At 38.5% G+C, this 27,257-nt stretch overlaps 1 protein-coding gene and 1 long non-coding RNA gene across 3 annotated transcripts in view; both read left to right on the top strand.

Moving 5' to 3' along the window:
- Positions 1-10,479, top strand: part of lta4h (leukotriene A4 hydrolase) — an 11,181-nt gene extending 702 nt beyond the window's left edge. Inside the window, exons 2-19 of the mRNA XM_039667716.2 lie at positions 436-566; positions 1,001-1,121; positions 2,481-2,549; positions 2,715-2,819; positions 2,919-2,971; positions 3,437-3,509; positions 4,762-4,902; positions 5,210-5,233; positions 5,345-5,415; positions 6,705-6,816; positions 7,111-7,255; positions 8,006-8,109; positions 8,499-8,569; positions 8,735-8,789; positions 9,268-9,363; positions 9,554-9,636; positions 9,719-9,823; positions 10,077-10,479. Of these exons, the coding sequence (XP_039523650.2) occupies positions 436-566; positions 1,001-1,121; positions 2,481-2,549; positions 2,715-2,819; positions 2,919-2,971; positions 3,437-3,509; positions 4,762-4,902; positions 5,210-5,233; positions 5,345-5,415; positions 6,705-6,816; positions 7,111-7,255; positions 8,006-8,109; positions 8,499-8,569; positions 8,735-8,789; positions 9,268-9,363; positions 9,554-9,636; positions 9,719-9,823; positions 10,077-10,197 (1,680 nt within the window). The 3' untranslated portion in view covers positions 10,198-10,479. The remainder of the gene's footprint in view (positions 1-435; positions 567-1,000; positions 1,122-2,480; positions 2,550-2,714; positions 2,820-2,918; positions 2,972-3,436; positions 3,510-4,761; positions 4,903-5,209; positions 5,234-5,344; positions 5,416-6,704; positions 6,817-7,110; positions 7,256-8,005; positions 8,110-8,498; positions 8,570-8,734; positions 8,790-9,267; positions 9,364-9,553; positions 9,637-9,718; positions 9,824-10,076) is intronic.
- Positions 10,480-12,265: 1,786 nt separating this feature from the next.
- On the top strand, positions 12,266-22,058 carry LOC148965137 (uncharacterized). Of its 2 annotated transcripts, XR_016150158.1 has the most exons (3): positions 12,266-12,379; positions 21,455-21,703; positions 21,829-22,058. It is a non-coding gene; the product is annotated as an uncharacterized LOC148965137 (long non-coding RNA). The 2 variants fall into 2 exon arrangements; XR_016150156.1 differs by lacking the exon at positions 12,266-12,379 and having other exon boundaries at positions 20,564-21,703.
- The last annotated feature ends 5,199 nt before the right edge of the window (positions 22,059-27,257 follow it).

The following is a 27,257-nucleotide window of genomic DNA, read 5'->3' as shown; positions in this document are numbered from 1 at the left end:
GCTTGACAGACAGGTGCAACTTGTCAGAAGCTTTCAGATAAATATAAACTGAACTACTATGTAATTTTCATGGATTTTGCATTTCAGGGTTGTGCAATGCAACCTAATATGAGAAATGGATGTCCATGGCTTGTTTAATTAAATCCCAAAAAGCATGCACACTGAAAGGCAACTATATCCTTTCAGTCTGCTTGTTTTAACAAGATGTGACATGCACAGTATAATATCTACTATCAAATGCCGAAAGGCATGACAATTTGCTGAAATATTCTGTAAACTATATCCTTTCAGTCTTTATAGTAGGCAGATATACTATTCAGGTGTTTTGTAAGCAGAAAGTAAATGAACAGTTTGTGTTATTATATCATTAAATGTCATATTGCTTTAACAGATAAAGGCATAAATTCTGTTCTCTCTCTCTCGCTATCTTTCTAGACTCTGGACTCAGCGAACCTGAAGATCTTTAAGGTTTCTGCAAATGGCCAGGCTGCACAGTTTGCATTGGGGGCCCAGCATAAATTTAAAGGATCCCCTTTGGAGATCACCCTGCCTTTTGAACTGTCCCGGTAGACCCACAAACTTGTTCTGTAAAGTTATTTCTGATATCATTTTCACTGCCAACATAAATGCGGCTTTAAACTTGCATGCAAATGCACGTAATACTTTGTAAACAAAGTTGTGAGCTAAATCTGACAACAACAACAAAAAATTCTCTCAGGAAAAAATATTGAATTATTATGTAATTAATATTTAAATAAAATTATATTATAGTTATACAAAAAATGCAAAGAATTAATTTAGTGTATCAAATGTATATACAGGGATTTGCAATTAGCTTGCCGCAACTTCCTGCAGCCAATTACTGTTTATTAGTCTAAAAATGTATATAATTAATCTTAAATGTTATCATATTAACTTTGACAGCCCTATTAAATTAATTGCAAAGTTTTACTTTTTTGTTTTAAGTTGTATTGCAATTATCTGTCCGTGTGTGTTTCAGTGGCCAGCATGTGATTGTGGAGATTGAATATGAGACGTCTCCTAGTGCCACAGCGCTGCAGTGGCTGTCCCCCAAACAGACTGCTGGGAAGAAACAGCCATACCTTTTCAGCCAGTGCCAGGTACCTCCTTACTATCTCTCATCTGTTCACACCCACCCTGTGTGTGCATGTGAAGATGGGTGCAATTTCCTTGATATGTTATCATATGTTACAATCTTGCAATACAACCCAAAGTGTTGCATTGTTCTTCTGCTTCACAAGTTTGTCACGAAAAGTCTATCAAGAGCTACTTCATTCCACAACCCATCTGACATTATCATTTGTAGATTTACTATATGTAAATAATCTCTTAACAAGTATTAGTTTGATTGCAAGTGTGTGTTTAATTAAAGTACCGTGCTAAAACTGAAACCATAAAAATAAAATGAACATAAACTGAAATAAAATGGCAACACAATAAGGTAGATTAGTTAATGAATTAATATGAACTAACAATGATGAAAACAGCTGTTGCAGTAATTATTCATTTTTGTTCATTGTTTGTTCATCTTAGCTCACAGTGCATTAACTTATGCAACCTTTGATTTATGTTAATGTTAATAAATAATATTAACTAATAAATGCTGAAGAAATATTGTTCATTCAAATATGGTTCATGCTAACGTAGTTAACCAGTGTCACCAATAAAATATATAAAACCTTTTTTTTTTAAACTTTTTTTAAGCTTATTTAAAAATTTCTCATTTTCATTCAGTTTAACTTGATTTACTAAAAAAAGGCCTCTAAACCACTTTGAGCTGGTCTACTTTTCGCCCACTTCCAGAGGTAGTGGAAAACACATTTGACCAGGTTGCGTTTGTATTGTAACCGCTCATGTGGTCAAATGTGTTCAAACGGGTTCAAACAGCCACAAAAGACCGTCTACTGACCTAATGTGTAAACATTATGGGTAGCGCTCTAGCCAGACAGGATTTAAACATGGCCAGAGACCCAAGTTTGGTTTGAAGATGAAAAACTTACCAAACACAATGTTCTCTCACCATTCCTGATTTCTAACACACACTCACAGCGTTCGTTGTAGTTCTGGCAGCTTTCAGAGCAGAAATTAAAGCTGCGGTTAATTCTCCTTATGTTTTTCTGTACATTGCATGAGCTTATTTTGTTAATTAGATCGAAAGATCTGATGAACAAAAACCCATACATTTACCCACCCATAGACCCTCCCCTCGAAGAAATCAGGACAAAAGTCGTTGAAAGTGGACAAAAGAGATGGATTAAAACACCAGATGTAAACGGGAATGTCATTTGTGATCCGATCGACCAAAACGCATCTTAATACCAGGTGTAAACAGGGTCAATAATACTAAAATAACACTGTTTATAATAATATTTTTAGTCTTAAAACTTTCCAGTATTTTCGTATGATTGTGGTTGTCAGTTGTATGATTGTTTTCCATTTTCTCTGTCTATTCAAAACAGGCCACTCACTGTAGGACCATGGTCCCTTGTCAGGACACTCCATCAGTGAAGCACACATATTATGCCCAGGTAACAGGCATGCAAAGCTTTGAAATTATTTATACACTCATTGAAGCAATAATGAAGTGCTTGCTATAATCTAATCGAATTTCCTATAATCTAAGGAAATTCTTATTAATTAAAATCCACAGTTGGTCTGCCGGTAACACTTGGGTACATTTGATTGTTTCTTAGGTGTCTGTCCCCAAAGAGCTGGTGGCTTTGATGAGTGCGTTGCGTGATGGTCAAGAACCAGATCCGAGCGACAGCAGCCGGGTCATCTATCGCTTCAGACAGCCGGTCAGTGCCTCTTCCTTTTCTTCAATGGAGAGTTGGTTTCCAAATTAAAATAAATCTCAAAATAAATCAAAAATGAAAATGTCTATTTCTTTCTTGCAGGTCCCCATGCCATCTTACCTCATTGCCATTGTAGTTGGTGCTTTGGAAAGCAGGTGATCCTTTTCCTGTTGTTCTGCCTCTCATTTTCTTTCTTTTTGTTTTGTCATGGTTTTGATTTCACATCCATGATAATATTTGCATATGACCACTAAGTTTACATATTCAGAGTTCTGCATGTAGTTGTGGCTATTGTTAGGTTAACCTTTTATTGCTAGGTTAGCCAACCAGAAGAGGCCATTTAGATATAAATGTCTTAAAAAGAACTGTAAGAAGCAATTTTAAAGGGTGGAATTTGGTGTTGTATAGACCTACATTGTAAATTGAACTGAATATGGACACAGCAGTTTGCAATGTAAAATGTTTCTCACTTATTTTACTTCACACAAAGAGCATCACACCAGCCTATGGTCTGAAGAAAACATCCGCTTCTCAAACGCTCCATTATTTTTTTCTTCTGTGAACTTTTCTGTGCACGGCTTCCATATCAGGTGTAAATAATCATTGCTTGTGGCTTTCAGGGAAATCGGTCCCCGGTCCAGAGTTTGGTCTGAGAAGGAGTTTGTGGATGAGGCAGCGTTTGAGTTTTCAGAGGTGAGATGATGGGTTTTCAGCAAATGAAGAGTTTGTGATAAATGCATTGAACACGTTTACATGCACACCAGTATGCTGATAATTGAATTATCTCATTGTCCTGGTTTACATGCAAATGACCGGGTAATTTGAGCCCAGGTAGTCCATTTGATATGTGAGATAAGCAGTATTTTGACTGAACTACTTCTGCTTCGGCCGCACGAGATGAGGAAAATATTTTTAGAATTCCTTGGTAGTCGGAGTTTGAGACATTTCCTCCTTTCCTACTGCGAAATGCTTTGTCGGTGTGCGCTTAAATTCAAAGTTAGGACACTTTCCTGTTTCATATATCACGCACTTCAATAAGCCGACCGAGCTCAGGTTTATATGTTAACATACCAGCAGAATGCTTATGACTATTTACTCTGATGCTTATGCTTATGACTTTAATCTGATGAAGAAATCAGGCTAAATGTGCAGGTTTCTGAGAAACGTTGTTTAAAAAGTGTAGCCAATCAGCAGTAGGGGTGTATACAGTTGTTACGGGGGAGGAGAGAGGGTGATCAAGAGTGTAATTTGAAGAAAGACTATAGAAAGAATTTCACTGGAAAAAGAAGGGTTATGATCGGGCAAGATCTTTAGGATCTTCGTTTATATTAGAAAATCGCATTATCGTAATATCGTTAATATTAGAAAAGCTGGATATAATATCTGGAACTATTAGCTGGAACTTATATTTAAAAAGTCTGGAACTGGAAGGCCTGAGGCCTTTCTGCTCCATACGTAACTTAAAATATGCTGTTGTAGTGTCAGCTAAAGTAACAGGCCAGCTTTGAGTATCATTGTTTGTCTAGAGCTGGTGTGCTGCTGGCGACTTACAACAAACTCTTACTTGTATGTTCATTTGTTGTTCATTTCACTTCGCTTTATTTTTCGCTTTGTTTCAGCTGTGATGACGAGACATCGACTGTTGCATTGCATCTTCGTAAATTTTAGGGGCGGAGGAATGAAGGGAAGACTGTGTTTTTTGGGGTTAATTTTAAATATCAACAATGTTTCTCTGAAATGCACTTTTAAGATGTTTACATAGCCACTTGCATTATTGGCGTATTACACATAATTGAATTAAGAGAACAAGTTCAAATTCGAAAAGAATCTGCGTGTGAAGGCGCTCTCACTATCTATTTATCTTAGTAAAGACACACGACTTGCATTTGCTATCTGATGTGGTTAACAGATGAGGATGACACTGTTTACTCTAATGCTTCACTAGACTGAGACCATGTTGAAGACGGCTGAGAGTCTGGCAGGGCCGTATGTGTGGGGCCAGTATGATGTCCTGGTGCTGCCTCCGTCTTTTCCATACGGGGGCATGGAGAACCCCTGCCTGACATTTGTCACCCCAACTGTTCTGGTCTGTATAATTCCCCTTCATTCATGCATGCACTTGTACCTCTGCAGAGCAGTTAGTAGATGCATCCACACAGGCGTGCAAAGCCACGATAAAAATAACACATTGTCAACCACAGTCAATGAGGGTTCGGCTTCTGCTTGTGCTGCACAAGAAATTTAGTAAGCGGAGAGAAATGTGTTAAAATATTGCATACGCTATTATTGCTCAAAAGTGTAGGGCCAATAATATTTTTAAAATAATTATCCAGCAAGGACACATTCAGTTAAAGTACAGGGTTTTGTAACATCATTCTTCTGCTCTTTTTCAGGCTGGAGACAGGTCCCTTGCTGGTGTAAGTCATCTGAGTGCACTTTTCCTTTAAATTAAAACCATTTTTAGGTTAATGAGCATTTGTTCTGTGCCTCTTATGTGAATATGCTCTGTTTTTATGGTTTTGCTGCAGGTCATCGCTCATGAGATTTCCCACAGCTGGACTGGGAACCTGGTGACCAATAGGACCTGGGAGCATTTCTGGTCAGTCTCATTGAGCTTTCCCTGCATATACAGATCTGAATATGCAAAATATGCACCGCCTCCACCTTCCGTGGTGTTCTTTTGAAGATAGAACCGTGATAATAAAAGGAAAAACAAAACATACACCCATAACAGTTATAATAGAACATTGTTCCAAAGTACACTGAACTATTTTATTTCAAAATGGCTAGGGCTGGATGATATGACCTACTGTAAAATCTACATCTCAATTAATTGAAAATTTTACCTCAATTATGATTAATGAGCGAATTTTTTCAAGGTTTCTGCTGTAAATATGCTCAACTATTAAAGGTGGGATATTTTTCTAATGAAAGTGCATTTCTTATCTTTGTGATTTTAAAATAATTGAAAGAAACAAACTTTGATGTTTGCTTAAAGTGTCATGGTGCTGCCCACAGTGCTATTGCACCGACAGCTCACATTTATCAGTTATTGTGTCTATTGTAACATTTCTTATAGATTTCTTCTAACAAGAAGTGAATTTACAAGAAGTAAAATTTACAACAGTAAATCAGAAACTGATGAATTAGTACCAGATAAAGCACAATACCAGTACATTTATTTATTTGAATGTATTAATGAGAGAGCGATTGCGTGTGTGAATAAGTTGCATACCATCTACATCTACATTTACATTTATTCATTTAGCTGATGCTTTTTATCCAAAGCAATTTACAATTGCTATATGTGTCAGAGGTTGCACGCCTCTGGAGCAACTATTAAGTGTCTTGCTCAGGGACACATTGGTGTCTCACAGTGGATTCGAACCCGAGTCTCTCACACCAAAAGCATGTGTCTTATCCACTGCGCCATCACCACCCCCATCTCACTATTAATTGTGAAGCTGTGGGTTGTGGTTATTTCAAAAGTAGACAAATCTATGATAAAACTGTTTGTAAGTCGATTAAATCTAAGTCTAAACCACAGACCGGCGTTGACAATCAGTTTCTGCAATTCTGAATGTTTTTTCTGTTCTGAGCTACAGTTTCTATAAATGTTCTTGTGTAGCAATATATCAGCACATTAGTTTAATATAATGATACACATCCGATGGTCTAATCTTGCTTAAATGTTCAAACTGGCAATCCTTAAAACACTTACAAATGACAAACTTTCGTGAGGCATACGAACGTTGTCAGAGACACGAGTTTTACGTCAGTTTGAGGATCTGAATCACTTCGATTAATCGGCCAGCCCTAGGCTAGATCCTGTTTTTTTTTTATAATATATGACCCCTTTAATGTGTAACAAGTGAACTTTCTCTGCAGGTTGAACGAGGGTCATACGGTGTATCTTGAGAGAATGATTGCCAGGAGTATGGAAAGTGAACAGCTCAGGCAGTTTAAAGGCATCGGAGGATGGAAAGAACTTCAAGAGTCTGTGAGTCACACATTCAGAAAAATGGACAAATTTTAACATTTTCTCAGCTTATGCAGATATATATCCCACATACATGATATTCTGATCTGCTGAGCCAGCCAGCAGTGATGCTGAATAGTTGTCTAATCCTCACAGAAAATTACTGTTTAAAAAAAAAAAAAAACTTCTTTGCATGCTTGTGCTGTGTTGACTATATTTGTGACCCTGCAATTTTGTTTTTGAGACATGTCTATTTAGCAAATTCCTGTTGCAGTTTACTGGTAAAGTAATTCACTGTTGTATCATTTTTTTTAGGTGAAGCAGTTTGGGGCAAATAATGTCCTCACAAACCTGGTCCCAAATCTGCATGAGGTGAACACGGATGAAGCCTTCTCCTCTGTACCCTATGAGAAAGGATTCGCTCTGCTTTATCATCTGGAGGAACTGATGGGAGGTCCAGGTACACACACAAAATACTTCCCCCTCTTCCAGTTTAATGTGCTAAAACTACTTTAAGGAAGACAAGAGTTAACACTGCAGCTTACAAAACACTGCTTTTTTTTGTGCAGACTGTTGCTTCGTAATTCTGCTGCAGAATTGAATTCCTTATCATTTTATTTATTAAATTATTTTATGTCAATAGTGTGTGTAATATACTGTGTGTATGTCTGTGTGTGTGTGTGTGTATATATATATATATATATATATATATACACACACAATATATATATATATATATATATATACATTAGGGCTGGGCAAACGATTAATCGTGATTAATCGCGTCCTAAATAAAAATTTGTGTTTGCGTAATATGTGTGTGTAGTGTGTATAGTTATTTTGTATACATAAATACACACACATGTATGTATATATTTAAGAAATATTTGCATGTATATACTTTATATATATTTATACATAATTAATATTATGTGTATAAATATATATTTGATATTTTAAGAAAACATTTTTCTTAAATATATACATGCATGTGTGTGTATTTATATATAAAAAATAATTATACACACTACACATACATATATTACGTAAACACAAACTTTTATTTTGGATGCGATTAATCGTTGCCCAGCACTAATATATATATATATATATATATATATATATATATATATATATATATATATATATATATTTAAACAAGATAATTTGAAGATAAGGAAAAACAAGCTTTTTTTGCCTTTAATTATAGAGGTCTTCATGGGATTCGTAAAGTCTTACATTCAGCTGTTTGCTTATGGCAGTGTAACCACAGAGGAATGGAAGAACTATCTGTTCACTTATTTCAAAAACAAGGTGAGAACTAATACACTATGTACTTGAATAATAGCATGCATCTTTTTTTTTTTCTTTTGCAAATTGCCCAGTAAAGCTCTGTAAAGTAGGAATACAAATACTTGTATATTCGTCACAATGGAATGTGTCTCATCATTTAGAATCATTAATGATGGGATCAAACTAATATCCTGTGAGAATCACATAAGATTTTATTGGATGTTACATTTTGCACAAATAAAGTATATATTTTTTTCGTTTGGATTATAAAATTGATTAAAATCCCATTAGCTTTTCTTTTAGTTTTTTTTTTTTTTTTGGTCCTTTAAATTTATGTTCTTGCCATCTCTTATGTTTTATTAATACAATATTTTTTTTGTGCTCCATGTCTCTATTTGTTTCTTTGTCAGGTGGACATCTTGAATAAAGTTGACTGGAATGCATGGATGCACACACCAGGAATGCCCCCCGTCAAACCACAGTAAGCACCAGAGCACATTTTTGGTTGTGTGTGTGTGTGTGGTTCAGGTATTACGTAGTAAGGAAAAAATGTCACCCCATGCATAGCAATACCAGAAATCATTAAAAATCATCACGTCTCTGGAAAGTCCACAAAACAATGTGTCTGTGGCCTCTTTGTGCACAGGTATGACACCACTATGGCCGATGCCTGCAGTGCTCTGTGCCAGAGATGGGTGAAGGTGAGTCTTTCTCTCAGAGCTTCTCCAAAGCCACACCTCCTCTAAAACACATGAACGCACAGAGACAGAGCAGAGTCTGCAAAGCGTCACAAGAGACGGCCTTAAACTACCTCATGTCTCAAAGCACATAACATTACAAAAATAATCAACATAAACAACTTACTTGTACCACCTGACTCCTGCAGATTCATTTCTGCATTGATAGTGTTGACATAGTAACGCATAATTCTGAGTCCGAGGTCCGAGTGTCATGGTTATGTATGTACATTTTGTTTTATATTTTTGTCTTCTACTTCTATTATTGATTGCTATCAGGATGTAAAGAGAGTTTAATAAGTGTTTTCATTCAAGTGTTTATGAAAAACATGTCCTACCTTATACTACACCAAAGCCTTTCAGTTTTCAAGCTTCTCTAAATTACACTGAGTTTAAGACAAACCCCTCTCTTCCTCTTTCTCTGTGTGTTCGTGCAATTTAGGCAAAAGAAGGGGACCTTACGAGTTTCACTGAGGCAGATGTGAAGCAATTAAACTCTCCTCAACTCATTGAGTTTGTGGCTCTGTTACTCCAAGAGGTACCAAATATATTAAAACGTTTTTAAAGATCTAATTTAGTCTGTCCCCATTATATTGATGCTGAATAAGTAATGCTGTACCATATCAAACACAATTTTGCACTTCAGATCAAAAGACAGAGAGGAAAAGAAAGCAGAATTAGTCTTGTAATGTGTCTGTCTGTTTCCTCCATGCATTGCCTGTAATCAGGAGCCCCTTCCTCTGTCCCATGTGAAGAAGATGCAGGAGGTCTACCAGCTGAACAGTGTTAAAAACTCAGAGGTTCGCTTCAGGTAAGCAGCAGACCTGTTTCTTTCAATGATGTGATTATCACATATTTCAGTATTTCATGTGGAATTGTTTGTGTTTGTGCAGGTGGTTGCGTGTCTGTGTGAGGGCACATTGGGAGGAAGCTGTTCCCCTGGCGCTGAAGATGGCTACCGAACAGGGCAGAATGAAATTCACTCGCCCGCTCTTTAAGTAAATTCATTAATTTGTTCTGAGAAGTCCATGATTAGACCAAAACAACAACAAGTGACTCCACCTTCACTTGTTGAAAATGGACCAAAAGGAAACAGGATGTCACAGAAAATTTTGTAATTTCCTTGCTGACATGAGCAACATTTCGAACGTTTCATTGACTCGACTTCTGTTTTTATTGTTGAGAGCTCTTCAAGACTATTTTAAAAGCACACTTGCTGACCTCGTTTCTCTCTCTCTCTTTCCCTCTTAGGGAAGTTTACAACTTCTCCAAGTACAGCGACGAGGCAGTGAAGACTTTTAAGGAGCACCGTGGAGCGTTACACCCCGTCACAGCGATGCTCGTGGCCAAGGATCTGAAAATCGATGGCTAAAACGCTGCATTTTGACCGTCTTATGTGCAGGCAGTGTTTCTGTGCTTCAGCTTAGTCCTCAGATGCAAACCTACAAATCAGGTTAATGTTCAGAACGTTTTTCACATTGGCCGAAGCTTGGCTTTTTAATGTCTTGAAGGTTTCAGTCTCAGGGCTTACAACAAAAAATGTGGAGTTTCAGTATCATGCAGTTTGGTGTTAAGAAAATGTGCATATCTTGCTATATCGCTTTATATGATGTGTCAAAAGTAATGTTCTGTAATAAACTCCTCTTTACAAGAAGTTTCTACTCTATTGTCCAATATCAAGCATGTCTTGATACAGAATAAGGTGTATGACACATAAACAGATGTATTCCATGCTCAATATGCAAATGTTTTTCTTTTGAAACAACAAGTCTTTAAGTTGCACAATTCAACAAATAGTAAAATGGCCTTTTTGGACCTTTTTGAACAAAATGTACTCGCATCCCTTCCCTACCCATTTAGGTTCATCACTTGCTTATCAAAAAGAAAATGATGGGAACCCACAACTCAACATCGAGAGAATATAAAACGTTATCTGCTGAACATCATAAGCTGGAAAGAACTCTTGAGGAATTACTTGCATAGATCTAGGTTCTTTCCATAGTTGATCCTTAAGCACAGACACAATTATAAACAATTGAATTATAAATTATAAATTTGATACAATAATACATAAGCTGACTTTAAATGGGCAAAGTGTGTAAATAGGCTTTGTTTAAGTTTAGCGATGACTAAATTGATAATAACCAAATTGATCTAACTTAACCAGAGTAAGTTAACTTGATTAGTTACTTTTAACTTACCTAATCATTAGTTAGACTAGTTAAGCTACTAAGTAACTAGTTAAGTTAAAGTAATTTGTGTGTTTCGCCCTCCTGTGGTGATTTGTGTGAATTACACTGCAGCAAATCTTAAACTTGATTTGCAACGGTGTAATTCACACAAATCACCACAGGAGGGCGAAACACTTTTATGTTTATTAAACTTGATTTGCAGTGGTGTAATTCACACAAATCACCACAGGAGGGCGAAACACTTTTCTGTTTATTTGACCCGATTTGCAATGGTGTAATTCACACAAATCACCACTGGAGGGTGCAACACTTATGTTTATTAAACTTGGTTTGCAATGGTGTAATTCACACAAATCACCACAGGAGGCGCAACATTTTTATTTTTATTGAGGGTACAACACTTTCATGTTTAATAAATTTGATTTGCAACGGTGTAATTCATACAAATCACCACAGGAGGGCGCAACACTTTTATGTTTATTAGACTCGATTTGCAACGATGTAATTTACAAAAATCACCACAGGAGGGCGCAACACTTTTATTTTTATTAGACCTGATTTGCAATGGTGTAATTTACTCAAATCACCACAGGAGGGCGCAACACTTTTATTTTTATTAGACCCGATTTGCAATGGTGTAATTTACACAAATCACCACAGGAGGGTGCAACACTTTTATGTTTATTAAACTTGATTTGCAACGATGTAATTCACACAAATCACCACAGGAGGGCAAAACACTTTTATGTTTATTAAACTTGGTTTGCAATGGTGAAATTTACACAAATCAACACAGGAGGGTGCAACACTTTTATGTTTATTAAACTTGATTTGCAATGGTGTAATTCAGACAAATCACCACAGGAGGGCACAACACTTTTATGTTTATTAGGCTCGATTTGCAACGATGTAATTCACACAAATCACCAAAGGAGGGCCCTCCACTTTTATTTTTATTAGACTCGATTTGCAACGGTGTAATTCACACAAATCACCACAGGAGGGCGCAACAATTTTATGTTTATTAGACTCGATTTGCAACGATGTAATTCATACAAATCACCACAGGAGGGCGCAACAGTTTTATTTTTGTTAAACCCGATTTGCAATGGTGTAATTTACACAAATCACCACAGCAGGGCGCAACACTTTTATGTTTATTTATTTAGCAGAATGACAGAAACCGAAGCGCAATTTTACTCCGCTCCACTAGGCGGCGTGTGCGGGCATCACTGTCAGAGCGACTCCTTTGATGACAGACACTACAACATGTGCAGATGACAGCCACACAACTGGACATATTTCAGTAAATAAACCGACAGTGCGATAACATGCAGGAATTGGGTGTCATTTAACTTCTCGGTAAGTAACTTTGGACATAAAGTGAATTTCTTTTGTAAAATGATATCGCGACGCTTTTATGTTTTGTTATATTTTTCGCTGATGCATCATTCTGCTGAAATGTCATCATAGCAGGGCTCGTCAGTGTAATGTTCATGGTGTCTGTAAACTAAATGTTGTTTAAGCTTGTTATGAAAGCATTCGCGTCTTCTATAAAAAGAGAAAAACTCTTATTTTTCTGAACACACACTAAGACCTTCAGAAGAGGAAATTAATCGGGTGTCGCTTTACATTTTTAATCAGAATGATAAGGAATGCTGTTTTTAGTGTGTGTTGTTGTTATTGTAGTCTTACTGTAGGTAATATACTGGATTGATGTTTGTTAATAGAGTCAGTTGCTCTGATGTTTCTGCTGCTTCATGCTTGTGTAGAGCTCAAGTGATTTTACTTCTAATGAAAACCATCATACATACAGTCCAGAACAGAAAAGAACAGGGTTAAAACCGTGTGCAGGAAACAGCCTTTTAGGATTACTGTACATTTAAAACTTCAGCTAGTCCCAATTATGGTTCAATCACATAAGCTACACCAGTTATTTTGTCAAGAGATTTCTTGTTAGGGCCCAAGCCCTGAAAGGGCGAAGGCCCTATTGTTTTCCTTCCGATTATTTTTTTTTTTCTTTTATTTTTCTAACGACTATTCGGGCACTTTTGGGGCCCTTAACATGCTCAAAAACTCTTGAAACTTTGCACACGGGTCAGAACCCGCGGCCATCAGGGCCGGGCTGAAGATGGTACCCGGGCGTGGCAGGGGGGCTCGACAGCGCCCCCTGGAACGGGGTCCGAACACTTGGTCCATAACTCAAACACGCTTGTATATAATATTATGAAACCCGGTACACATGTCGATCTCATTGTTTCATATATACTTCGCACTTTTACTTTTTACTCCAGCCCAACAGGAAGTCGGCTATTTAGGGTTGTTCGTAAAACACTCGCAATGGAATTTTAAATACTCCTCCTAGAGCTCTGATCCAAATTCGACGAAATTTCGGTCAGCGTGAAGTCAAGACATTGAAGATGAAAGTTTGCGAGGGGATTTTTGATATCTCGAACGGTTTGGCCGTGGCGAGGAAACGAAATTATGGCGAGAAACGTGAAACAGAAAGTGTGTCATAACTTCAGCATACATCAACCGATCTTGATGAAACTTCAGCAGTGTGTTCGCTGTAAGAGGACGATCACATGGATGTGACTATTGTGAGTCAAAGTTATAGCGCCACCAACTGGCAGCAGGAAGTGTGTCATTTTCAAAATGTTTTGAAATCACCCTCTAATTTTTAGTCGATTTGCTTCAAACTTAATCTGTATACTGCAAATACACAGCAGATGAAGACCTGTGAATGGATTCTTGATATCTTTGAAACTGTTGCCGTGGCAACGCATCAAACTTAACCATTCTTTTAGGATGCTTTTGAGACCCTTAGCATGCTTTAAATTGCATGAAACTCGACAGACACATCACATTTATTAGCCAGTAGACATGTGCAAAGTTTCAGAAACGGGCGTGGTGAGGGCTCAGTAGCGCCACCTTTTGACAAAAGTGGGGTTGTTAGTTTTATCTACAGTTACAAAAATCGGTATGTATATTGTACTCCTCGAGCCGGACAACTTTCTAATTGACACTCATTAGCTAGGACCCACAGAAAGTCAGATATGTTTGTTTGAATGTAGAGAAAATCTCAGAATTTTGCCAGTCTCTCAGTGTCCCTCTGTGTGAGTGAGAGGAGGGGCGCCTGTCAGGTTAATTTTAACCCTTTATTTGCTGTGTGCGACTTCTCTGGCATTTTCGGGGGCCTTAACATCCTCGAAAACTCTTGAAACTTTGCACACGGGTCAGAACCCATGGCCATCAGGGCCGGGCTGAAGCTGGTAACCGGGCGTGGCAGGGCGGCTCGACAGCGCCCCCTGGACTGGGATTCGAACATTTGTCCATAAATCAAACACACTTGCATGAATTAATATGAAACTCGGTACAATTATAGATCACATCAGGCCAAACAACTTTCGTGCTCTAAGTTTTATGACAGTTCAAATGGAAGTTATTTATGAATTATGAATTATGGGTTGTTTGAATAATTGTCCTAGGAGAAATACATCAAATTACAACGCATGTGTTTACCAATCACAACCAAACTCGGTGTGCATGAAGTCAAGACATTGAGGATGCTCAATTCTGGACGGATTTTTGATATCTCGAACGGTCTGGCCGTGGCGAGGAAATGAATTTTATGACTAAAAAAGGACACATAAAGTGTGTTATAACTTTGCTCAATTTACCTACAGTTACAAAACTTACCACGTATATTGTTCTCGTCAAGCCGATCAACTTTCCAATTTAAAGTCATTCGCTCTGAGCAACAGAAAGTCAGATATTGTAGTTTGAATGGATTTATTTCCCCTGCGATTCTCTCTCTCTCTCTCTCTCTCTCTCTCTCTCTCTCTCTCTCTCTCTCTCTCTCTCTCTCTCTCTCTCTCTCTCTCTCTCTGTGTGTGTGTGTGTGTGTGTGTGGGTGTGGGTGTGGGTGTCTGTGTGGGGAGGGGAGGGCTGTTGTCTGTGTTTATGTGTGTGTGTGTGTGTGGCTGCGATTTTTTCCTACAAGTCCTTGTCTCTAAGTCCTTGTCTTTTTGCATAACAATTTCGCATAACAATATTTTTAAATGACAAAATAGGCATATAACCCCCATCTTTTAAATGTATAGTTTGCTTTAAATAAAAGTAAGATTGTATTTGTAATTGAAGTTGAATGAATTTAAAATTCATGTGCTATATTTCAATATATTTGTTTTCCTTAAGATTTTAAAACACTAACTTCATTCTTATCTGAATTACAAATATTTGTTTCTGTATAAAATAATACTCTGACTAAAAACACATTTGATGTTTGTTTTTTGTTTGTTTTTTTATTTACATGTATTTGTGTGTGTGTGTGTGTGTGTGTGTGTGTGTGTGTGTGTGTGTGTGTGTGTGTATAAAGTGCAGGGTTTTTTTTAGATAAAGTAGAATTTCTATAACTATGTGTTGAACTAATAAATCACTCTTGTGTGTGTTAAACAATCTACTTAATACAGACAACTTCATTATAAAGATAAATAACAAATCCAAAAAATATATGATTATAATCTATGACAAAAAAGCCATTACAAACTATATTAGTGGTAAATACACATTGCTCTTTGTATTGTTGTAAAATATTCATGAAAAACAAGATAACAAAAATCAAAAAGATAAATTATTTTAGATATAGCCATGTTTTAAATGTATAGCAGAGATGTTAATTGAGGCAGCAACATACAAACTTTCTAGAACAACATGGACCTGGATAGCTGGTTTTTATGGAGGACAGTGAAGAGGAAGAGGGTGCAAATCAAACAGCTCATTCTCAGACTACACAGCAAACAGCTTAAGTTTTTAGTGCTTTGTTTGAGGTTTTTAGTGCTCTGTCCTATCTATTATCAACATATAATAGATGGAACAGAACAAGAAAGGCAATTAATAATCTGTCATTGCATCACTGCATTATGATATGAAAGGCTCAGTACAGTGTGGCACAAAACGCTTATGCGCATCCCGAGTGGAGAATGATGCGCTTAAAGCCACATGGAGTTACAGCGCACAGCGCATCGAGTCCGCATTGATACAAGCTCTACAATACACTTCTTTTTGATAGTCAAAGCGGGGGTTACGTTTTTACACGTCGTACAGAATAACCCTAAAGGCACCAAGGTGGCGGTGCCACCGGCTTTATATTAAATATAAATATAGCTGTGAGCAGCGATAAAGGGCCAAAGCCGGCGGTACCACCATCCCGGTGCCTTTGGGTAACTAAAGGCATCGGGGTTGCGGTGCCACCGGCTTGGGCCCGCAATCGCTGCTCGCAGCTATATTTTATTTTTGTGTTACATTGATGTGTCATTGCACACAATACTTCTATGCAAGCTAAACTATAGCTCATCCCTAATCTCTCCTCAGCAAACATACACAAACACACTCTGTTTTCTCAAAATATAATTTAAATAATTGTATACTTTTAATGTATACAATTTCCTTCTCTTGCCTAGTCTTTAGACTAACTTTCACATTCTCATTTATAGATGTAGAATATATAGAGTATTTCTAAAACTATCTTTTTAATCTTAAAAAAAAAAAATAATATTCTTTTTTGTTCATGTCTTTCCTTACAGAAGGAATGTGTTTGGACCATTACATCCAGTCATCAGAAGCAGAGCTGTGGGACGTGTGGACAGACATTGACTGTAATGATGGACTTCTGCTGATGGACAGGTAATGTAAATGCTTGTTTTACTGTACTAAACATGTAGGTTCCCATCATTTTCTTTTTGGAGGGTGACCCCTTTAAAAAGCAAATGATGGGAACCTAAATAGGTGGGGAAGGGACGGCGGGGCAAAATTTTTAGACAGCTAAATTTTTATTGTATAAAAAAGCATAACCCCTGCTGTCCATTGTGGCGGGGCTCGGGGGGGGACCCGAATCATCCCCGCCCCTTCACACATACAGCATTCTCTCGTATCGCGGAGATCTGGCTGGGATCGAACCAGCAACCTCTGAACCCGTGAGGCAGCGCTCTTACCTGTGAGCCACAGATCTCTTGCTGATACATGTGCTGGAACTTATATTTCACTCTTCGAGCCCTGCGATTTTACAATAAATCATGCTGAGGTGGGGATTGAACCCACGTCTCCAGTGCAACCCATCAGCCGAGATCGTGTGTTGAGCCACTGCACCACTGTGGCTTTCACACTGAGATCTGGTGTTTTGGCCACTTTGTTTGATTTCATCACATCAATTTTGCGCTCAATTCTCATTTACTAAAGGAAAGCCTTTGTGCTTAACTGTTCACACACTCATATCGCAGAGACCCGGCTGGGATCGAACCAGCAACCTCTGAACCCGTGAGGCAGCGCTCTTACCTGTGAGCCACAAATCTCTTGCTGAGACATGTGCTGGAACTTGTATTTCAGTGTTATCCTGAGAGTTTCCAATAAAGCAGTTAAAGTGAGATTTGAACCCAATAGCTTAGCTGGGATTTGAACCTTAACTTCAGCGCACCCTTACCTTCACAGAACATGTATTTAACCACTGCACCACTGTGGTTTTCACTCTGAGAGCTGGTGTTTTGTCCACTTTGTTTGATATAACAACTATTGATAACAATTTTATTTAAATTATGGGGACCAAAAATGCTGAGATGGGATTTGAACCTTAACTTCAGCGCATCCTTACCTTCACAGAACATGTGTTTAACCACTGAACCACTGCGGCTTTCGCTTTGAGAGTTGGTGTTTTGGCCACTTTGTTTGATAAAACAACTATTGATAACAATTTTATTTAAATTACTGGGACCAAAAATGCTGAGATGGGATTTGAACCTTAACCTCAGCGCATCCTTACCTTCACAGAACATGTGTTTAACCACTGCACCACTGTGGCTTTCACGCTGAGATTTGGTGTTTTGGCCACTTTGTTTGATAAAACAACTATTGATAACAATTTTATTTAAATTACTGGGACCAAAAATGCTGAGATGGGATTTGAACCTTAACCTCAGCGCATCCTTACCTTCACAGAACATGTGTTTAACCACTGAACCACTGCGGCTTTCGCTTTGAGAGTTTGTGTTTTGGCCACTTTGTTTGATAAAACAACTATTGATAACAATTTTATTTAAATTACTGGGACCAAAAATGCTGAGATGGGATTTGAACCTTAACCTCAGCGCATCCTTACCTTCACAGAACATGTGTTTAACCACTGCACCACTGTGGCTTTCACGCTGAGAGTTGGTGTTTTGGCCACTTTGTTTGATAAAACAACTATTGATAACAATTTTATTTAAATTATTGGGACCAAAATAGCTTAGCTGGGATTTGAACCTTAACCTCAGCGCATCCTTACCTTCACATAACATGTTTTTAACCACTGCACATCTAAACGCAAGAAGAAGTAGGAACAGAACCGGCAACCACTCGCTTCAGAGCCGGTATTGCTACCACTGAGCCACTAAAGACGACACTGTGTAGATATCTATGCTGCATACGCCCCCATCAGTAGTGCATAGATATATGCAGCATAGATATAGAACAGTGCTATATCTATGCTGCATATATCTATGCATGATATGTATATATCATGTATATATCTATGCTGCATATGTCTATACACTAATGACGCTGGAACCTGGGGGCGCCAAGTCCCCGAATTCTCCGCGAATTCCCCGCGAATTCTCCGGACTTGGCGCCCCCCTCATTAGTGCATAGATATATGCATCATAGATATAGCACTGTTCTATATCTATGCTGCATATATCTATGCACTACTGATCTATGCACTACTGACCAAAACACCAACTCTCAAAGCGAAAGCCGCAGTGGTTCAGTGGTTAAGCACATGTTCTGTGAAGGTAAGGATGCGCTGAGGTTAAGGTTCAAATCCCATCTCAGCATTTTTGGTCCCAATAATTTAAATAAAATTGTTATCAATAGTTGTTTTATCAAACAAAGTGGCCAAAACACCAAATCTCAGCGTGAAAGCCACAGTGGTGCAGTGGTTAAACACATGTTCTGTGAAGGTAAGAATGCGCTGAGGTTAAGGTTCAAATCCCATCTCAGCATTTTTGGTCCCAATAATTTAAATAAAATTGTTATCAATAGTTGTTTTATCAAACAAAGTGGCCAAAACACCAACTCTCAAAGCGAAAGCCGCAGTGGTTCAGTGGTTAAACACATGTTCTGTGAAGGTAAGGATGCGCTGAGGTTAAGGTTCAAATCCCATCTCAGCATTTTTGGTCCCCATAATTTAAATAAAATTGTTATCAATAGTTGTTTTATCAAACAAAGTGGCCAAAACACCAACTCTCAGCGTGAAAGCCACAGTGGTGCAGTGGTTAAACACATGTTCTGTGAAGGTAAGGATGCGCTGAGGTTAAGGTTCAAATCCCATCTCAGCATTTTTGGTCCCAATAATTTAAATAAAATTGTTATCAATAGTTGTTTTATCAAACAAAGTGGCCAAAACACCAACTCTCAGCGTGAAAGCCACAGTGGTGCAGTGGTTAAATACATGTTCTGTGAAGGTAAGGATGCGCTGAGGTTAAGGTTCAAATCCCATCTCAGCATTTTTGGTCCCCATAATTTAAATAAAATTGTTATCAATAGTTGTTATATCAAACAAAGTGGACAAAACACCAGCTCTCAGAGTGAAAACCACAGTGGTGCAGTGGTTAAATACATGTTCTGTGAAGGTAAGGGTGCGCTGAAGTTAAGGTTCAAATCCCAGCTAAGCTATTGGGTTCAAATCTCACTTTAACTGCTTTATTGGAAACTCTCAGGATAACACTGAAATACAAGTTCCAGCACATGTCTCAGCAAGAGATTTGTGGCTCACAGGTAAGAGCGCTGCCTCACGGGTTCAGAGGTTGCTGGTTCGATCCCAGCCGGGTCTCTGCGATATGAGTGTGTGAACAGTTAAGTCACACACATTTTAGTAAATGAGAATTGAGCGCAAAATTGATGTGATGAAATCAAACAAAGTGGCCAAAACACCAGATCTCAGTGTGAAAGCCACAGTGATGCAGTGGCTCAACACACGATCTTGGCTGAAGGGTTGCACTGGAGACGTGGGTTCGATCCCCACCTCAGCATGATTTATTGTAAAATCGCAGGGCTCGAAGAGTGAAATATAAGTTCCAGCACATGTATCAGCAAGAGATCTGTGGCTCACAGGTAAGAGCGCTGCCTCACGGGTTCAGAGGTTGCTGGTTCGATCCCAGCCAGATCTCCGCGATACGAGAGAATGCTGTATGTGTGAAGGGGCGGGGATGATTCGGGTCCCCCCCCGAGCCCCGCCACAATGGACAGCAGGGGTTATGCTTTTTTATACAATAAAAATTTAGCTGTCTAAAAATTTTGCCCCGCCGTCCCTTCCCCACCTATTTAGGTTCCCATCATTTGCTTTTTAAAGGGGTCACCCTCCAAAAAGAAAATGATGGGAACCTACATGTTTAGTACAGTAAAACATAAGCATGTACATACCTGTCCATCAGCAGAAGTCCATCATTACAGTCAATGTCTGTCCACACGTCCCACAGCTCTGCTTCTGATGACTGGATGTAATGGTCCAAACACATTCCTTCTGTAAGGAAAGACAAGAAAAAAAAGATTAGTTTTAGAAATACTCAATATTCTACATCTATAAATGACAATGTGAAAGTTAGTCTAAAGACTAGTTAATAAAAGGAAAGTGGAATAAATTAAAAGCCTAAAGTTGTACAGTGTGAAAATATATTACTATTATAATAATATAGTATAGTTCAGTAAGGCTGTATCAATAATAATCTATGATTTGAATTACAGTTTTACAGGCTACAAATGGACACAAACGCTGAATAGAAATAAAGCCTTCGGTGCGAGCGCTGACGCTTGATGCTTAAACATGTACACTGTAAAGAACTGCCCAAGTGGAGTTATAACTTTAAGATGAAACCTTCCTTCACACAACAGTAACCCTAAAAGACATGTTCCTGCACAAGGATTGATCCTGATAGTTTTCATTAGAAGAAAGGCACTGCATCTCTACGATACAATACAAGCAGCAGACACACACTCACACACACATCAACTGATTCTATTAACACGCATCAATCCACTAGATTATTATTACATAAAGTAAGACAACTAATAACAAAAGAGACTAGAAACAATTGCTTATTATTCTACTTCACTACACATAAATCAGAGGACGATTCATTTGAATCTTATACATGTAACAACAACTAGAGATTCAACTTAATCACCGTCTTACAGGCCACACACAATTATAAAAACACTGAACACACAGAACTAAAAACTAACTCCCCATTCACAGAAAGCCAAACCTACAAAACATCAGAACAATATTAGAAATGCTATGCAAAGAAAACCAATTGCAAAGTGTCTAGTCACTGCTCTTTACTTTTATTGTTTGATGCTTGTAGTAATATTATGACATTTGAATTAAATACCATTTTAAACTCTCAGATCCCAGTCATAACAGGAAGTAGAATAAAAGCAGGAAGCAACAGGAGAACATCAGAGCTTCACACAAGACACAACTCCTGCTGACTCTCACATACACCCAGAAAACACTGCAATATCAACTGAGTCCTTCTTATTACACTTTACAGTGTGAATATCAGAGGGCGATTCATTCAAAGATTAAAAAGGTAACGCTACAATAGCGACTGACAAGAGAACTTGACTTCATGCTAAAGTAAAAGTTACTTACAGGTGAGTCTTGTGCCGTACTCGGTTCCTCATTTATGTGTCGTTTGATTGCGTCGGTTTTATTTGCGGTTGAGCTGTAATATGTGCTGTTAAAGTGACATTAAGAGCTGTCATCTTCCTATCTGCAGTATCTGCTCGCGTTGTTGTGATTGTCATCAAGTGTCATGTTGTCAAGCAGCAGAAGCGTCAGACTGAAGGAGAACCCGCTTCTGCCGCCTTGAGGAGCGGAGGAAAACTGCACTTTACTCTCGTCAGATCACATCTGAGACTTTGGATTAAAGTTCCTGTGAAATTACAGCAGCAACATGTTTGACAAGCTCTGTGGTGCAGAAAATAATGATTTCCTTTGAATGAGAAAGTCTAGTTTTTTGTATATATACATATGTGTGTGTGTGTGTGTGTGTGTGTGTGTGTGTGTGTGTGTGTAACGTTATGTATGTATGTATTTTAAGGACAGAACAGAGAAGACAGAAGAAATTTGCAGCGGTGTAATTCACACAAATCACCACAGGAGGGCGAAACACTTATGTTTTTTTAGATTCGATCGGACTCGGTTTGCAACGGTGTGATTCACACAATCACCACTTTTCTTTTACTCTCTATATGTAATTCACACAAATCACCACAGGAGGGCACACCACTTATGTTTTTTAGACTCGATTTGCAGCGGTGTAATTCACACAAATCACCACAGGAGGGCACACCACTTATGTTTTTTAGACTCGATTTGCTGCGGTGTAATTCACACAAATCACCACAGGAGGGCACACCACTTCTGTTTTTTAGACTCGATTTGCAGCGGTGTAATTCACACAAATCACCACAGGAGGGCGACACTCTTTTATGTTTATTACACTTGATTTGCAACGGTGTAATTCACACAAATCACCACAGGAGGGCGAAACATTTCTAAGTTAATTTAGACTCGATTTGCAACTGTGTAATTCACACAAATGACCACAAGAGGGCGAAACACTTTTATGTTCATTTAGACTCGATTTGCAACGGTGTAATTCACACAAATCACCACAGGAGGGCGAAACATTTTTAAGTTTATTTAGACTCGATTTGCAACGGTGTAATTCACACAAATCACCACAGGAGGGCGAAACACTTTTACATTCATTGGACTTATACACACACACACACATACATACATACAAAAAAACTAGGCTTTCTCATTCAAAAGCAAATCATTATTTTCTGCACCACAGAGCTTGTCAAACATGTTGCTGCTGCAATTTTACAGGAACTTTAATCCAAAGTCTCAGATGTAACTAATGTAATTAAACTTTAATTTAACTGCATCATCTCCACTGTCTCAGTGGCTCAGGAGATAAAGCATTGCATTTCAATCACAGTGTTCTGAGTTCAAATCACACTATTGCTGACTTTCACTTGTTCTCATTAGACAAGGAGTCCCCAAAACCAGTTGTTGTTGTAAAATCCATGGTTGAGTGGATAAACACTCTCTGAGGACAAGACTGTGATGAAAACATGGGTTCAACTCTCACTTTAACTGCTTTATTGGAAACTCTCAGGATAACACTGAAATATAAGTTCCAGCACATGTCTTGAAAGATATCTGTGGCTCACAGGTAAGAGCACTGCCTCACGGGTTCAGAGGTCTCTGTGATGGGAGTGTGTGTGAGCAGCAGGTGCTTGAAGGAGAAGGAAACCAGTACAGTCTCCAATGGTGTAATTCACACAAATCACCACAGGAGGGTGACACTCTTTTATTTTTATTACAATTGATTTGCAATGGTGTAATTCACACAAATCAGGGCGCAACACTTATGTTTTTAGACTTGATTTGCAACGGTGTAATTCACACAAATCACCACAGGAGGGCGACACTCTTTTATGTTTATTACACTTGATTTGCAACGGTGTAATTCACACAAATCACCACAGGAGGGCGAAACATTTCTAAGTTAATTTAGACTCGATTTGCAACTGTGTAATTCACACAAATGACCACAAGAGGGCGAAACACTTTTATGTTCATTTAGACTCGATTTGCAACGGTGTAATTCACACAAATCACCACAGGAGGGCGAAACATTTCTAAGTTAATTTAGACTCGATTTGCAACTGTGTAATTCACACAAATGACCACAAGAGGGCGAAACACTTTTATGTTCATTTAGACTCGATTTGCAACGGTGTAATTCACACAAATCACCACAGGAGGGCGAAACATTTTTAAGTTTATTTAGACTCGATTTGCAACGGTGTAATTCACACAAATCACCACAGGAGGGCGAAACACTTTTACATTCATTGGACTTATATTGTTTTGTTGTTTTTATTTGCAAATATATCTATTTGAATTTTGAACAGAAGACAGGACGGAACATAGATAGTGTAAATAGTTCTGTTTGGAAGTTCATATGTTTTTCTCCTCTCACCCTCTTACAGAAGTCTAGCGCATTTACACTAGCTCGTTAGACGATGTAGTTTACATAGATCTCCGCTGATGGGTTAAGCTGATTCTCGGGAATAAGACTGAATTCGCAAGGCCTACAATCACCACATGAGGGGGCAACTCTTTTATATTTATTAGAATTGAGGTGCAATGGTTTAATTCACACAAATCACCACAGGAGGGCGACCCCCGTTTTACATTCTTTGGACTTATATTGTTTTGGTGTTTTTGTTTGCAAACATATCTATTTGAATTTTGAACAGAAGACAGGACGGAACATAGATAGTGTAAATAGTTCTGTTTGGAAGTTCGTTTTTCTCCTCTCACCCTCTTACAGAAGTGTAGCGCATTTACACTAGCTCGTTAGACGATGTAATTCACGAAGATCTCGGCAGGTGGGTTAAGCCGATTTGCGGTAATGTCACCACAAGAAGGTGAAACACTTTTGTGTTTATTTAGACTCGATTTGCAACGGTGTAATTCAGACAAATCACCATAGGAGGGCAAAATATTTTTAAGTTTATTTAGACTCTATTTGCAAAGGTGTAATTCACACAAATCACCACATGAGGACATTTTTATTTACCAAAAATTGACAGATAAGAGTGGAAGAGCCAGTGGCTTAGTGGTCTGAGCGTTAGATCTTGGCGTGGGCAATCCAGGTTCAAATCTCTCTCTTGTGGTGTTTAGTTTCATTGGTTTTTCAACAAATAAAAAGGCAAAAGTACCAAAAATTGATGCGTCAGAGTGCAAGTGCTGGTGGCTTAGTGGTCTGAGCGGTAGAGCTTGTTGTGGGCAACCCAGGTTCGAGTCTCTCTCTTGTGGTGTTTAGTTTCATTGGTTTATCAACAAATAAAAAAGACAAAATTACCAAAAATTGGTGAGTAAGAGTGGAAGTGCTGGTGGCTCAGTGGTCTGAGTGTTTGATCTTGGTGTGGGCAACCCAGGTTCAAATCTCTCTCTTGTCGTGTTTAGCTTCAATGGTTTTTCAACAAATAAAAAAGACAAAATTACCAAAAATTCATAAGTAAGAGTGGAAGTACCAGTGGCTCAGTGGTCTGAGCATGTCCTCCTGGGGTCAGAAGGATCTGGGTTCAAACCCCAGCCTGGTATGTGAAGCATGGTTGCGTGAAGGACATCCAGTCGTGAGCTGTGACAAGCTGCAAAACTGAGCGGATCAGGTCATGACCAGGATGAGAGAAGGCAGGACACGAAGGGGGGAGTACATATCCCAACCGCTCCCCCTGGGACTTCCAAGACAATCTCAAGCAGCGGTTATGTAAAAGGAGTCCAAATTTTCGAAAAATTACTTGTAAAATTTTTCCCAAAAAAGCCTAAGTCAACATTTTGGGCATGGCTTATGGACACTCCTCCCTTTTGGGCGTGGCTTATGGACACTCCCCCTTTTGGGCGTGGTTTATGGACACTCCCCCTTTTGTCATGGCTTATGGCCGCTCCCCAGATTGTACCTGCACTCCATCAAGGTTCAAATCTCAGCTGTTGCTTTCTCTGGGGAAACCAACCAGCACTTGAAAGGCATTCCCACTTCCTCACATGCTGAAAAATTCAGACTACAAATACATTAATAAACTGGATTTCTAATGAGGAAATGTTAACTGGTCTGTTTTATCTTGGCAATCATTAAATTGCAAATCAGTCACAGCTTGTCCAAATTAATAGACAAACTAAACCACGTGGGCCACACATCATCTGAATAATTAGTTAATTGACTGATCAACAGAGTCAGTAACAGCAGGTGTTGATGTTTAGAAAGCCAAGATCAGCTGGAAATCATGAACAGCACACAAATGTCACATTTACCATTTTATTGGACACAAACTGGAGTAGATCATTGTCAAAAACATGCCAGTTCAAAACAGAAACAGGTTGAGTCAGGAAAAGGCTCAGATGCATAACAGTTCGGCGGTTGCTCCTCTCAAAATACTCCATGCAAAGTCACTCACTGCTTTTCCTCATGACCTCCAGCAGCTCAAACCAAGAGATCCCTACAAACAGACAGCAGTGAGACAATCAGAAACACTTCAAATTTCACTAATAACTTCCCCTAGGAAGCTACAAATCTCAGAAAGAAACAAAGTGATTGTTTATAGAATAAATATAGATCATAGGAGGTGAAAACGCATGCTCATTTTATGAGCAATTAAACCAATGCAACAGCATCTGTAAGATATCAATCAAGCTACAAAATAGAATTAAATGTCACTTTGATGTCAATCCAAAACAACAAGTTAACATACAGACTCCTTCTACGAGCTATACAAGTATTTTACAAGTATTTTGCAAGTGTTTTACAAGTATTTTACAAACCTGTTCCAAGAGCCACACCAACATTGCACACCCTCGACGTCTTTCTTATCTGACCCATATATGTCTGGTTTTGGAGTCTCTACTAACGAGCTGATGAGTCGATTCAGGTGTGATTGATTAGGAAGAGTTGGAAAATGTGTTGTGTTGGGGTTCCTCCAGCTATTTTACCTGCAAGTGACGTGTGTTTAACCACTGCACCATCGTGGCTTTCACAATATCATCTGTTGTTTGGTGCAGTTTGTTGGATATGCATTTTAACATAGGCAATCTAAGATTCAAACGCAACCATTTATTTATTGAACTCTTTTGAGTTTATTGAGGGCTTTGTTTTCTGTGATAAAAATATTTGCAACTGTGGGATTTGGACCAAGAACTGAATGAAAGACAAATGATTAGCCACTGAGCCACGGCATTTGTGATGTTTGATATGGTTCATTGTGGTTGTTTTTTTAGTTTAGCAACAGCATTCATTAAAACAACAATTTATTGTTCAGCTGCTAGAGCGGTTTTTTACAGGGTTGGAGATAAACTCAGGAAAGTGGCTCGTCAGGAGCAGGATTAGGGACTTTTTTTTTAAATCTCTTTCCTCTTCATGCTGTTTTCATATATTAATGCAGATACACTTAGTGTCCACAAGGTGGGGTACATGAACACATTAATCTGGTCTCTGGTTTCATGCACACATGCCTGCTCTCCATCCAGGATTCTCCAAACACTTGTCCTATGTAGAGAAGCTGGAGTCTGTCTGAAGGCAGAGAAACACAGGACACTGTGTCTGTTATATTAGGCAGTAAAAAGCGG

The sequence above is a fragment of the Pimephales promelas genome, chromosome 24 (genome assembly GCF_988280905.1).
Source record: "Pimephales promelas chromosome 24, fPimPro1.hap1.1, whole genome shotgun sequence".
NCBI classification, from domain to species: domain Eukaryota; kingdom Metazoa; phylum Chordata; class Actinopteri; order Cypriniformes; family Leuciscidae; genus Pimephales; species Pimephales promelas.
This window is presented reverse-complemented; position numbering and strand designations above follow the sequence as displayed.